At 38.6% G+C, this 15,161-nt stretch overlaps 1 protein-coding gene across 9 annotated transcripts in view; it reads right to left on the minus strand.

The window, feature by feature from the left end:
- The window catches only part of ARAP2 (ArfGAP with RhoGAP domain, ankyrin repeat and PH domain 2), a 209,540-nt gene that overhangs the window by 157,667 nt on the left and 36,712 nt on the right, over positions 1–15,161 (minus strand). For all 9 annotated transcript variants that reach the window (XM_070069627.1, XM_070069629.1, XM_070069624.1 and 6 more), the window contains one exon: positions 2,917–2,986. In XM_070069627.1, coding sequence (XP_069925728.1) covers positions 2,917–2,986 — 70 coding nt within the window. The remainder of the gene's footprint in view (positions 1–2,916; positions 2,987–15,161) is intronic.

Genomic DNA, 15,161 nt, shown 5'->3' on the forward strand with positions numbered 1-15,161 from the left:
GGTCAAGCTTGTCATTTATCTACCACTTTCAGACAATGAAATGACCACAGGACAATTCTGCCCACAGCTGAGTGAGAATGGAGGTGAGCTGGATTTCTTAGCAGTGGATAAGATACCAAGGCTGTTGGGATGATGCGATTGTGTGTGATATAATGAAGGGGTCCTTCAGAGACAGGGCTGATGGACAGCACTGAGCAAAGTGGAAGAAATCTAGGGAAAATGGGCAACTCTGCACGCCACCTCCCGAGTATCCAACCACATGATCTGCAACTGCACATTTAGACATTAAAAGACCCAATGGCTCTGTTCAGAACCACTAAAATTGCTTACCAAGATAGTAGCTATGGCAGCAGCTATCCATCTCTTTCATCATAAGGGTCAAAACAAAAACTGTATCCTTTTAGGAAACCCTCACAGCGGTGCTTTTGTTTTTTTACTGAGATGTAACCAATCATCTGGACAACACAGGGACGAAATGCTTTAGGAAGCAGCAATTTAAAATTCAGAACTTTTAAAAATATTTGATATTAAGTTAAATAAATTATAACTCATTTTAATATGGACTTTCTATCTTGATTTCCAATCAAGCCTGCACCAGTATCTCAAAACTGAATAGGCCTCATCTCTGCACAGCAGCTGAGATGAGCTTTTAAGGATAAAAAGAACAGAACAGAACACAACCCATTTGTGCACAGTTACTAGAAATTATCCAACGGGAATAAGGATGCCACCACCACCAGAGCCCCGTGGCAATGGAAACCTGTCACACCCCTGAGTGGTCTGTTTCCCCTCTTTCACTCAAACTAGGAAAGGACACTGAAAACAATCAGCTGTCAGATTCCATCCAATATGGAGACCACACTGTGCTCACCCTAGGCAGTCACACTCTACATTCAAATGAACAAAGGAACTAGAAACACTTGCTAAGGGAGAAGGACAGCTTTTAAGAAGTATTCATCTCATCATCTTGGAAACCTCAAAGCGGTGTGCTTAAACCAATTTGATGCTTTATCTAGATCTCTGCAAAGTGAAACCAAACAATTAACACTTCTCTCAACCTACTGTTCTCAGCAGCATAGCACACAGTCTGTGCTCTGTCCTCTCTGAAAGCATACGCTTTTCTGCCCTGCAGCACTGAAGCAGCAGTCTACAGGTCTACCCAAGTCACAACATCACATAATTTGGCACAGGGGATCTCTAAATCATAAAGAAATAAGGTTAGGTTATAAGCTATAAATTAAAGGAATTGGTTAAGTCTTAAAAAATTAGTATATTAAGACAAAGTCTATAGTTAATAAAAAAAAATACCTGATTTACTAACCTAAATATGTGGCATATTTACTAGTTCTAACTTTTTATTAAGGACAGGTTCAACCACAGAGAAGTTAAGAGCACAGTACAACAAATAACCCTATAACCTCCAGCTTCATTTGACAAATTATTCCATCTTCAGAATTGGATTTATCTAACTCTGTATGTGTGCTAATGTATATGTTTGCAGAGATCAATATGGAGAACCATAGTATTTGAAAAACATTCACAAAAAGATACTAGATCCCTAAATATTTCAACCTACATCTCCTATGAATAAAGACATTCTCACACCTATTAAGACATGCTGAGAACTCAGTTTGCTCAAGAACAGACAATGAGGTGACTTCAAAAACTTCATGGAAAACTTATTAAAATGATGTTTTTTTGAGACACAGACTATCCTTTTCCTAATACTCGGAGTGTGGTGTATTCCAAAATAACTATATGTGGACTTTAAATTTTAATTTATCTGTCACTAAAACATTTAATTCCAATTCCCATGAACTTTCTGAAATGTCTTTATTATTGTAGCCATTTTCACATAACAGTATTTTCAAAGCAACCTTATTAGCTTAATCTCTACAAGTCTCCTTCTCATCTAGTCTGCAACTAGAAAAAAAAAAAAAAAAACTGTGTAGTCAAATGTACCATATGAGGGTTTCAAAAGGTCCTAGGAAAAGAGAAATTAAAAAGTAATTTGGCACAATATATTTGAAATCCATGCACAGTTTTTGTTCACAATACACATTTTTCATGAACTTCCTGAAGGCTCCTCATGTGTAGGTACTTCAAAATGTTTTACACCAAAATAAACATATTTTGGTAAACATTTATTTATTTTTATATTTTGAAAGGCAGAGTGATACCAAGGGGGGGAGGAGGAGGGACAGAGAGAGATTAATCTTCCATCTTCTGGTTCACTCTTCGAATGCATATAACAACCAGGACTGGGCCAGGCCGAAGCCAGGAGACAAGAACACCATCTGGGTCACTCATGTGTACATGTAGCAAGACTGCAAGCACCTCAGCCATCATCCACTGCCTTCCCAGGAGGGTGCTTAACATGCTGCTCCACAGCTGCCCCAGTGCACATCTTTTAATTCCATTTTCCACAAACTGAAGTATTCTTGTACATGGCCACACTCTCCCATGTGGGCACCTCCCTGTTCTCTCTGGTTTCTACCTATGCACATTGCCCCTTTCTTCAAGCCCTCTATCAAATTAAATCTCTTGCCAACTCCTCCCATTCCTAGAGTACTAAGCGTCCTCTCCTTGCTTTGCCCCTTCCCACTTACAATATCATGTGTAAACATTCCCCCTGCTCTCTAGGATAACAGCATTTCTTATTCATCTTTATCTTGTTCACAGCAGTTCCTAGAGTTTACAGAAGATACTCTATAAATAATAGTGAAATGTGAATAAAAAAATCTCAACTTTATGCCTCAAGACAGACTTAAATTATAAAAGAATGTTTTATTGTATTCAAATTCTTTTCATGTTGATAATCCAACTCCTATTCTTGAAAATCACACTGCTGGCTCAGTAGTGAAGTACATTTAGTTTGCAGAAAGTAATCTTTGAAAACTGTAAAAATGTACTTACCCTTTCATTATTGTAGTAAGAAATGCTAAGGCCATCAAATTTCACCCATCTCTTCTGAAACATGCGTTTTCTATAAAATATGATGAAATTGTTATTTTACATTTAAGTACCATAGACTTGAGTTTCAAATGGATTTGTTATGTAGCCACATTGAGAACATTCCCATTTGCTATTAAATAACACAGACAACAATACCTTAAGTTAATGGACAGTTTGGCAATGACACACAGGAAAAAGTTTGCATAATGACACTTTCTTGTCAGATGACCAGGGTATTTTAAACAATGACGTTGCTACCCATTTTGCCATACACTCTTGTAAAGGTTCAGTGCAAGGCAACATGATATGTACACTGCACACCAACCCATTTCCATAAATAAAGATAATCTTTTAATGAAGATAATATGCTTATGCAGGCTTTCCTTCCTCATGAAGCTTACACATCTATTCTACCTTAATTTTTGCTTTGAGATATGAACAATATTTGGCTAAAATCACAACATTTTTGTCAACTGGATTTACAGAGGCAATTATCTAATTTTGATTAAATGAGCAAAAAAAAAAGCCTTATCCAAATATAAACATCCATTTTTGATCATTCAAAATATACTGAAACATTAATATTTTGAAATAATATTATATGAAAGGCAATTGCTGTTGGAAGTGTTTACAATATGAAAACCAAAAGCACAACAATATAATAACCCATTTCCTTTATAGGCTTAAAAGAGATTATCTTTCTGACAGTATTTGGGAAGAGTAAAGAACCACTTCTGCTTGGGCTTGTTTTTTGTTTTGTTTTATTCCCCTTTCCTGAAGTCAGAATATCCTACAGCTTGGATATCCTGTTTTCTACATGGCTCTCAGTTCAGACTGATACTATCTAGAATTTTTTAGCCTTTAACACAGATAATATAAGGAAACTCACTTCCTGTTTCAATTTTAGAAAAGATATTTCTAAATGCATAGGTAAACATCAACCACATCTACCCTTTCCTTTCACACTTTTCTGATACACTTAAGGAACTGGTATAATTTCCTGTGACTTTCAGAAGATTTAAAGATAGAAAAAAGAACTTCTAGAAACGCGGGAAACGTGACTTCCAGCTACTTCCCTCAGCCTGACACGGTATATTCAAATGAAATACAGCAAAGCTCCCATATTAATTGTTAGCAAATTTATCCTGCTTAATAAAATTAAACCAAATAGGATGAAATGGAGAAAACTTTGAAAGCTCATCAGTGCAGACACCATTTTCACATATAAGCTCTGAATTATAACTATAACGTAGTAAGATGTAAGGACCTTAACATCATATAGCCAACAAATGACCCCCCACCCTCCTTCCATCTCATTCTTTCATTTCTGTGCTTCTTTATAACTTCTCTTGGCCTGTCTGTAATGTGCTCTTTTCATAGTGCAACATCCAACAGCATTATATGACTCTGTGTTTTCACTTCTTCCAATAACCCAAGGATTCTTCAAATTGCTATCATTAGAGGTTGAAAGACAGGGTTAAATTTGTGGCACAAAGGGTTTAGCTGCTAAGGGTAATACGACCATCCCATATGACAGCCAGTTTAGATCCCAGCAGCTTCACTTCCAATCCAGTTCCCTGCTGATGTGCCTGGGAAAGCAATGAAAGATGGCCCAAATGCTTGGGTCTCTGCCACTCATGTAGGAGACCCAGACGGAGGTCCAGGCTCCTGGTGTGGGCTTGGCCTAGCCCAGCCCTGCCCTGGCCCTTGTGGCCATTTGGGAGTGAACCCGTGAATGGAAGACAGAAGCTGGATATCTCTCTCTCTTCCCCCTCTCCCTTTCTGTAATCCAGCCTTTCAAATAAAATTTTAAAAAATCTTTTTGAAAAAGCTGAAAGGTAAGGAAATATTAAGTAAAATAATTGTACACTGAATAAATTAAGCACTTTGCATTCTTTTTATGTTTCTCTCTGCCACACTTGGCGAAGGCAAATGTACACCTTCCCACACAATCCTGAGGGTAACTCGGCAAAGCCAGATTTTCTTTTGGCCTTCATCCATCTTATATTGTGAATGGTGGACATCTAGGGCTTAGTAGCACAAATAATTTTCCTCTTAAAATAAAAACAGGCAACATCTGTGGAGAGCTACCCACTTCTGCTCCCTGCCCAAACTCCTTATCATTCAGTTGTACTTCAACCACCATCACAGAAATACCTTTTCTGATAACCCAATCAAAAGCACATCTCAAAGCCATTCTTTCTCACAGGAGCCTCTACTTTTCCTCATAGGACATAATACAGGTGCTGTTTATACCCGTATTTGTGTCCTTCCTTATTGTCTCCAACCTGCCCCTAGGCTTCAGAAACAAAGTCCAAGAATGTTCCCTTCTCTGTATCATGTGAGTAGGCACCAAGAAAGAACATGGCTGAGTGAATGAGTGATGGGATTAAGCACACAGGCAGGATGACACAAATAAAGACTTAAACAACCAGCACTCGCATCATCAGACTCTTTTAAAAGAAGGCTGAGAGAAGGCAGGAAAACTTCTAAAAACTCAGAATTAAATTCCATGTTTCAAATCCTGCCAGGCTCCAAGGGCAACTACTTTATGTTACTTAAAACTGTTTAATCACAGTCAGTTCGACTCATGAAGCTTTTTCAGAATCCCATCACCATCTGGACAGTCTGCAACGGGAGGCATCAACCAAGAGCTTAATAGCCATGTCCACGGGAAAATGGGGAGAGGAAGAAAGAGGGCAGATAGCTTGGTATCTGTGAGGCTTACAGATCAAAGATGGCACCATCTGACCAGATCCGCCTTCCCTCTCAGACACTGATACTTTAAAGGACAAACTCTACTCTTGGCTAAGAAAAGCCAAATACAACCTCAGCCCAGGAGAGCCTTAGCTCCTAAGATATTTTCCCAGCACTTTAATTTTCTCAACCACCAGGTAACTACATTCACTTATTGAAAATTCAATGTTTTTTAAAGATTATTAAATCTCTGTAATAATACACAGAGGGAAAGGTAAGTATGAAAAATTCCTAGGCCAGCACTCTGGTGCAGCAGGTTAACACCCTGGCCTGAAGTGCCAGCATCCCATATGAGCGCCAGTTCGAGACTCGGCTTCTCCACTTTCCATCCAGCTCTCTGCTGTGGCCGGGGAGAGCAGCAGAAGATGGCCCAAGTTCTTGGGCCCCCTTCCCGCATGGGAGACCCAGAAGAAGCTCCTGGCTCCTGGCTTTGGATCGGCACAGTACCGGTTGTTGCGGCCAATTGGGGAGTGAACCATCTGATGGAAGACCTCGCTCTCTCTCTCTCCTTCCCTCCCTCTCCTCTACTCTCCTGTCCTCTCTCTGTGTAACTCTGTCCTCTCTCTGTGTATCTCTGACTTTCAAGTAAATAAATAAGTCTTTTTTTTTTAAAAAGAAAAATTCCAGCCAAAAATTAATGGAAGCAAAAGCCACATGGCATAGCAAGTGAAAGAAGATACGTTCTGTGCTTGGGGAGCTATTTTGCAATCTACCACACTTTGCTCTCATTCACAGTCAGCCATCTACAGTCGTGGGCAGCAACTCTGCAGACACTACCTGCCTCTTTTCTCTACACCTGTTTGTGCCTTGTGACCATTCCATCTGCCATTTTCTCTGCTTAGAATGCTCTCTCTGTGCCCCTGGTATGGATGGCTCTTTCTTATCCAGAAGATATCAACTTAAAAGTCATTTGCAGTAACTGCTTATCCCTGCTTACCATACAGATGGTTTAGCTGCTTTGTTTTCTTGCTCCATTTCTTCCTCAGTGAAACTTATCAGAATTTGTGATTATATGCTTATTTTGTTTCATCCATTGTCCATAATAGATCTTGAGATTTTGAATACAGAAACCATTTGCAAGCAAAGCAAAGTAAAATCACTGTGATAGTTGCTAGCTTATCAAACGCACTTACTAAATATGTAGTAAAGGGAGCAGGCATTCAGCCCGGTGGTTAGGATGCCTGCATCCCTAATCGGGGTGTTTGGATTCAATTTTGGGCTCCAGCTCCTGACTCCAACTTCCTGCTACTGCAGAACCTGGGAGGCAGCAGTGATGGCCACACAGCTGGGTCCCTGTCACCTATGGGGGAAACCTGGACTGATCTGAAGCCAGGAGCTTCTTCCGGGTCTCCCACGTGGGTGCAGGGGCCCAAAGACTTGGGCCATCTTCTGCTGCTTTCCCAGACCATAGTAGAGAGCTGGATTGGAAGTGGAGCAGTTGAGTCTTGAACTGGCACCCATATAGGATGTCAGTACTGCAGGCAGAGGCTTCACCCGCTAAGCCACAGCGCCAGCCTCATCAATATTAATTTAAATTTCTATTTAAGCATTTAGAGGCACAGTCCTAGTCAAGCTCTTTCTTTTATAATTTAATTGAAATTTTGATGGATTTGTAGGTTTACCAATATGAAATCCAAGTTTCCAATAGCTAAAAAGTGGGATAATACTGTGAGAAAGGATCTAAGTGCAACTTCTTACCTTTAACTGACCAGCATTTAAAATCCAGTTTCACATTCACACAGAGAAAATAGGTTAACATTTTTAATTAGAAAGGTAGATTATTCAATTTTTATGTAAATTAATATAAGAAGCATCTCTCTTGCATGTTTAAACAGGAAAGTATCAAATGCAGATGTATAGAATTAGTTGTTTTTTCTCCAACTTTACTGAAGTATGATTGACAAAGGTTATATAAAGGTGCGTAGTGTGATGATTTGATACACACTATGAAATAATTCCCACAAACAAGCCAATTAACGTAGCTATCTCATGCTAGGCTATAACACACTATACTGTCCATTCTTCTTACATTCGAATGTCTGCTTCCTTTGATCAGTATCACTAGAAGGCTAACCTCATAGAAACAGATGGTTTCTATAATGGTGATTACCAGGGTCTGAGAGATGGAAGTAATGAGGAGATGTTGATGAAATATCTATTTTCAATTCTAAAACATATTTATAAACCATGTAGGAATTTATGGTGGGTTTTCAAGCATGTTAGTGACTTATTTCTTTAACAACAGGGTAAGTCTATACAGTTTTCATTTTGTTGTGTGAGAAACCTAATCTTTAGTGTTTGAATAAATAAAAAATGAAATTAAGTATAAAGAGTTCCAGTTATGTTTGTTTTCTGTTTATAAAATAACAAATCTGGGGCCAGCACTGTGGCATGGTGTGCTGAGCCTCCGCCTGTGGTGCCAGCATCCCATGTGGGCCCAGTTCCTGTCCTGGCTGCTTCTCTTCCAACCCAGCTACCTGCTCGTGGCCTGGGAAAGCAATGGAAAATGGCCCAGGTGCTTGGGTCCCTGCACCTTTATGGGAGACCCAGAATTAGCTCCTGGCTCTTGGCTTCGGATTGACCCAGCTCTAGCTATTGCGGCTATCTGAGGAGTAAAATGGTGGATGGAATATCTTTCACTCTAATGATGCCTCTCAAATAAATAAATCTTAAAAAGTGCTAATAAAAGTAGCAAAGATTTATTTATGTCATGCTTTTTTTTTATTATTTGACAGGTAGAGTTATAGATAGAGAGAGAGAGAGAGAGAGAGAGAGAGACAGAGAGAAAGGTCTTCCTTCCATTGGTTCACCCCCCAAATGGCTGCTATGGCCGGCGCTGCGTGGATCTGAAGCCAGGAGCCAGGTGCTTATTCCTGGTCTCCCATGCAGGTGCAGGTGACCAAGCACTTGGGCCATCCTCCACTACCCTTCCGGGCCACAGCAGAGAGCTGGACTGGAAGAGGAGAAACTGGGACTAGAACCCAGCGCCCATATGGGATGCTGATGCCGCAGGCGGAGGATTAACCAAGTGAGCCATGGTGCCGGCTCCTATGTCATGCTTAGTTCCAAGTCCTATGCCAAGCCACGCACAAATATTAACTCATTTAAGCCTCCAACCAACCATACATTCCCACTTTACAGATAAACTCACTGAGACACAGGTCAGTTACATACAACTAGCAGAGGGCACAACTGGGAGTCACACTGAGCATTCCCTTCCCAAAGACTATGCTCTTAACCACTCACAAAGCAGACTCTACTACACGTAGCAAAGCGTCCTGGACACTCCCCCAGGAAGTCTTAACATTTGACCTCTACACACTTTATATGTGAGTTCAATTTTACAAAGTGCTTCAGAATCCCTGCAGGAGAAAAAGTTAAAGTAGACAGGAATCACATTAGCCTGGGCTGTATCTTACTTTGCGTTTAGGGTTCTAAAGGGAAACGTTTCTTTAAGACGCTTTTTTAGAATAATTTATAAGGCTTGTGCACCATTACTGAACGGATTTCTATAAACTCTTCCCTTGAGCGCTGGCAGGCCAGGTGGTGTACAGTTGCAACCGCTTTCATAAAAACAGCTTTGCTACCTGTGTCAGTGGCTGTTGTTTCGAAATATGCACCTCAACATTCTTTTATTAACAACAGCATAAACATACCCAATTAAATCTTTATCTGTAAAGTACTTACACATAGGTACCCTATTTAATTTCATTCCTAAGTGACAGTGGAGTTTTTAAAGATTCTTTTTTAAGCTTTAAAGAAAAAAACCCCTCAAAATCTAACATGCATGCTAAACAATTACAATAACTGAAGGTATCAGAGGCTATCAAATTGCCCCCTTTAAAAGTCACACAACTGAAGTGAAACTCAAAGGCACTAAGTCTAATTTACAGCTTTAACTAATCATAGTATTCAAAATCATCAGAAATATTATTTCTCAATTTCACAAACCCTGAAGAAAAGAGCTATCAACAACATGCTATTCCAGATTCATCTGTCTTATGTATGTAAACTAGAAGAATGGCAGCAGACTGGATCTGATTCTCTCCTCTAACCTTAATGAGGCTGAACATTTCTTATATCTATGATAGTCTCCAATAGTACAGATATTTATTTACTTAATGACTCATTTATCTACCTAATTGTTTATTATTTAATTACTTTTATGTTTGAGACATTTAAGCAATGCATTAGCAATGAATAAAGAAAATGTATATAATTGTATATATGCATGTGTATATAGGAATTGCTAAAATACTTCTACAAAGCGTTAACATTTAGCTACTCTAAATCATATGTTTTCAATTTTAAGAAAGCCAAGATATACGAAACATAAGATTATCAACAAGCATGCTTATATAATAAAAAAGACACATTCAAAATGTAAAAGTCCCAAAAAATATCCCTGGAAGCCAAAAGGTGCTATTATTTACCCAAAGCAAGAAGGTGGGCACTGGATAGTGATGTAAGATTTGGTAAAGACAAAATTATAAAAGCCATGGAACCCCCAGATAATGATGAGGGCTCCCCAGGATGCTGATTGTGCATTCGGCCTGGTGCCCAACCAGCCCAAACTAATCAAGTTCTCTTAGGCCTATATTATGATGGAAATCATGGCTTTATATATTTTGGTTACTTCAGACAGTTATATGTCTGAGAAAGAAATTTCAGATGAATGAAAAAGCATATAAAAATTCAGCAAGCAAAAAGATAAGCAATTATTAAGACCAAAACAAAGTAACAATTATTAACTGAAAAGAAAAATTAACTCTATGATGTTACAGGTGTAAGAGTATAAAGCTGAATTATATATAAAATATAAATAGTTTATATAACTGTATTTAGGGGACAACCATTCTGTCTGTGCTAAAGGGAAGGAGGAGAATGGTGATAATGAGTTAATATGATCTTTCGGGGCAGTGACTAAATCATAAAAAATAAAAACCAGAATAAAACAGTATTAAGATATATAAATTAAATAGTAAAAGAAACTACTGTAACAGTTATAAGCGGCTGTCTCTTGAAAAGAAATTGGAGGGCAGGAAAGGCCACCTTTTTTTTTAATAACCCATGTAGAACTTTCTGACACTTAAATTATGTGGTTTTAGAACCAATGAAAACATTGAATTTCAAAAGTTCAAGGTGAACAGATGCTTTTTTTTTACCTTAAACGAGTACATGTCACGGCAAGAACTGACTAGAACTCACGTGCAGTAACGTTATCAAAGGTCACCTGCCATAAAACAGTGTTCCTCTGAGCAGAAGGAAAATTGAGGTTTATTGAGCACCAATTAAATGTCAAGCCTAAAGTTACCTACTTTTCCCAGTGATCCCATAGAGGAAGTCTCACCCTTACACTCTTAGGTGAGCAATGGAGGTTCCGAGACATTCAGCCACCCAGTGCATGAATGATGTTGACAACTCTGATTTCTGTCTGTCTGATCCCGGAGCCCTTATTCAGTTCTCTGCAGCTGGACTGACTGGAAGGAATTAGCCAGGTTATTTTAATGGAGACAAAAAGAAAGAATGTTTTTCTCAAACTAAAAATAAAATTACAAAACTATCTATTCCTTGGCACAATCTTTGCAAGTGACAAGTGATTTTGGAAAGAGGCACCTAATTTTTGGTATAGAAAGATGACTCTTTATCAGGGATTTAAGATTCAATTTGAAGTTCCAGGTGTTCACAGGGAACACCTTGGTCAGACAGAGCTGATTCACTTTCCCACAACATCTGCATTTCAGTGAAAAACTGGCTCTGAACAGCATTAGCAGGAGACTGGCGGCACTCAAACAGCTGAGGACCAGGGAGAGGAATCACTCTACCAAAGCAGCCATAAACACTCTGGAAAATGACTCGACAATCGGTCACTGAAAAAGGTACAAGCAGTATAAGCTCTGAATGCCACCAAATCATGGGCTGCTGGCTCCTGGGTAGTCTGACTCCCAGCCTCTGCCCGGGATTCAATCTTTTCTTGGTATTTGACCTCTGGCTTTTTCATTTTCCCTAGATCTCCATTCAACTTGAACATGAATTTCACTGGCACTTTGCCCCACCTGGTTCTACAGCCCAACTTTTCATCTTTCAGTAAAATAACCCTAACCTCCACCTTGCTCTTGACCTCTGCTCTCCGTTTTATGTTTCAGTACACTCAGATATCACCTACCTCAGTGTCTTTTACTCCCTCTAGCCAGTATAGCGGTGCAGCTAAAAATGCTATTTTAATATTCCAGTTAAAAATGGTGGTAAAAATATTATCCATTTCTTCAAATTAACTGCCACTCTGAGCCTTAGAGTTTTTTCTAAGAAGTACTTTCTCAACCCTCTCAACCTTGCAGTCTTTACTCTACAGACCTTTCTGAACCAATTATTATACCCTGGTCTTTTGGTTTTATTGTTATTTGTATATATTTCTTATTTCCCTAAAACCAGGCAAAGAACACATCTTGCTTAATTTGCATCCTCCATATCCTGAAAAGATATACACATTATATATATATATGTATGTTTGTTATATACAAATTACTGAGTTAACTGAGTGTTTAGCTTCTGCTTTCCCAGGCTCCTATTCCCAAATCGGTCTACCCAATGGTCAAAAAAAATTAAAATGACAGAGAGAGAGAGAGAGATTGACTTAGAGAGATTGACTTAGCTAAATAAGAAATAAACCTGAAACATCCTGTCAAATAAAACAAGAAATTCTCTATATATACGTGTTGCAGTTTTTATGACTACATCCAGTGAGTTACACTGCGCACAGTAATCTTTAGAAAACAATGAGTTAAAAACAGTCACAGGGTTTCCCTGTCACAGAAGCAGAGATCTCAGTTCATGTACCTCCAAAAAGAAGAGTGGAACACTCTACCACAGTCTTTCCTCACAGAAACTGCTAGGACTCTTCCTCTAAGTTACTTATTCAGGAAATATTTGAATAAATTCTACCTGCTTTCTCATACTTGCATCTACACAGCTCTGAAAAGCTTGAGTTTATTAATTACAATTGGGAAAATGTGGAGGAGGGAACATTTTTAAATTCCTGAAATTCAGTGAAAATTTAAATAATTTACTGGTTTATTTGACTAAGTTTATATTTTTTCATATTAGTTTTCATATTAGTTAAATTTTCATATTAGTTAAAATAAATTTATTATTAGTTAAAATAAGTTAGTTTAATAAATTTGTTTTACTAATTTTATGTATTTCATTAGATTTTTACTGGTTTACTTTATTATATTTAAAAGATGGAGAAACAGAGATTTCTCATCCACTGATTCACTCCTTAAATGGCCCAATGGCTGGAACTGAGCCAGGTGGAAGCCAGGAGTCTAGAATTTAGTACAGTGGGTTACAGGACTCAATCAACTAAGCCATTACCTGCTGCTTCCCAGGGTACTCAACAGCAGGATGGAAATGGGAGTACAGTTGGGACTCAAATCCAGGCACTCTGATGTGCAATGTGGGCAACTCAAGTGGAGTCTTAACCATTTTGCCAAACGCCTGCCCTCCTTTGAGCTATTTTAAAAACATATAATATTAGGCTGATTAATATGCTTTGATCTGTTCGAAACACTGGCAATAGATTCAACATGCTTTCAAATTTCATGCAATTTTTAAACCAATACTCTTACTCCTTATTATGCCATTCAAAAATTTATTTTTTCATCTTCTGTGCTTAACTGGAAACTTATTTGATATTATATAGTTACTTTTTAATCAAATCTTAGGAAGTTTTCACATTCTGTGCTTTGACTCAGAACTGGCATTTTTATCTCAAAAGCAGAGAATCAACCATGTGCAGTAAGTTCAGTTCATGAATCTTACTATTTTATTTAACATCACTCATGAGGGAGAGCAGTTTCAAGCACTAATTGTAAAACAGTAAACTGGCATGTGGGGTTTTTTTAAACTTTGTTTTGATAAATCATGTATATGGCTATAAGGATGAAACATCCTTATATAAAACACTGAAGAGTTCACATCTCTGTTAATAAATGTTAGAGCAGTGGCACTTGTATAGAGTTGAGTTCAGCAGTTTGTGGGATAAAGTCCCTAGAAAACTAAAAAGAAAAATATAATAACTAATGCTAAGTTTTGCCCTGATCTATTCGACATAATCCTCCTATGCTAGGCAATGTTCTATTCAGGAAATTGCATTAAATAAAAGCCACAGAGCTGGTCGTCCTCAATGGCGCTTACAAGAAATCAATGAAAAATCTGGCACGTGAGCCCTGCTGATGAAAATTAAGGGCGTGATGGGCATCAGAGGAGAGGGACAGCTGCCACATTAAATCTAGTGGCCAGAGCCTATGCAAAGGGGACACTACAGTAACACTAGAGAAAGGGGAGATTCAAGTCAGGCTGCTTTCTATAGGAAGAGCATTTCAGACACAAAGTCAGTCTAGGGGCTCCCAAGGAGGAAACCTGCTTTTTATTACTCCACATTTAATAGAATAATAGAAAGTGGCTTCTTTAGTTTGTGATCTATTGGGTTATACTTTTCTATTTAGAACCCAGGAGAGCTGGAGTACACTGGCTATAACAGGAGATTTTAGCCAACCATCTAACCTGGTCTATGCCTTTATGACCCATCGCCATAAAGTTTTACTGGAACACAGCCTCATTCACTGGTTTATAAATTATCTATGTCTGTTTTCATACTACAACTGTTCAGCTGAACAGCTTCAACAGAGCCCATATGGCTCTAAAGCTTCCAGTATTTACTATCTGACCTGTTGCAAAAATGTTTACTGGCATCTGCTCTGTGGAATTCAGAATGCTGTCTCAATCAATGCTACTTGCATCAAACAGATGTGGCCTTGAGTTAAGAAAAGTTCTGCAACCTCTTCACAAGGAAGGAGAGCCATTATTTAGTCTTATTAAAAAGCACCTCCAAAACCCTCCCAATAGCCTACAGAAAATAGTGGAAAGGAAAAAATTCAGATTCTACTTCTGAATTAAGTCAAAGCAGTATAATCATGTAGGAGAGTTGTGACATTTCTTGGTGCGATAACAAGCTCATTTGTTTAAAATCTTATCCTGGTATCCAGGAGAAAAACTGTAAGCCAGAAACTAAATGATTTCCCCAATAGGACAAAATACAAATCTAAAAAACTAATATCTAAACTCGGGCAAATTCAGAATAGAAAGGATAGAAACTCAAAGTTCCATTACAAAGAAGAGAACTGTTCTGACCTAATCACAAGGCTTTCTCAGTGTACCTGGATCTCCAGCGCACCAACCCTATGGAGAATGACACCCCCAGGGAACTCAAAGGAACTGCCAGAGACACTGCACTGTGCACCACGGCTCTGCGGATTCTTCCCGTTCCCACTAAGAGCAACTGGCTCTCCCTTAACACTTACATTTTACAGAAATGAAAGATCTGAGCACACTCAAGTTCACTGTTTCATTCCAGCAGTACGTATAGTTGAGGGCTGACTCATGCCTTG

The sequence above is a fragment of the Oryctolagus cuniculus genome, chromosome 2 (assembly GCF_964237555.1).
Source record: "Oryctolagus cuniculus chromosome 2, mOryCun1.1, whole genome shotgun sequence".
Taxonomy (NCBI): domain Eukaryota; kingdom Metazoa; phylum Chordata; class Mammalia; order Lagomorpha; family Leporidae; genus Oryctolagus; species Oryctolagus cuniculus.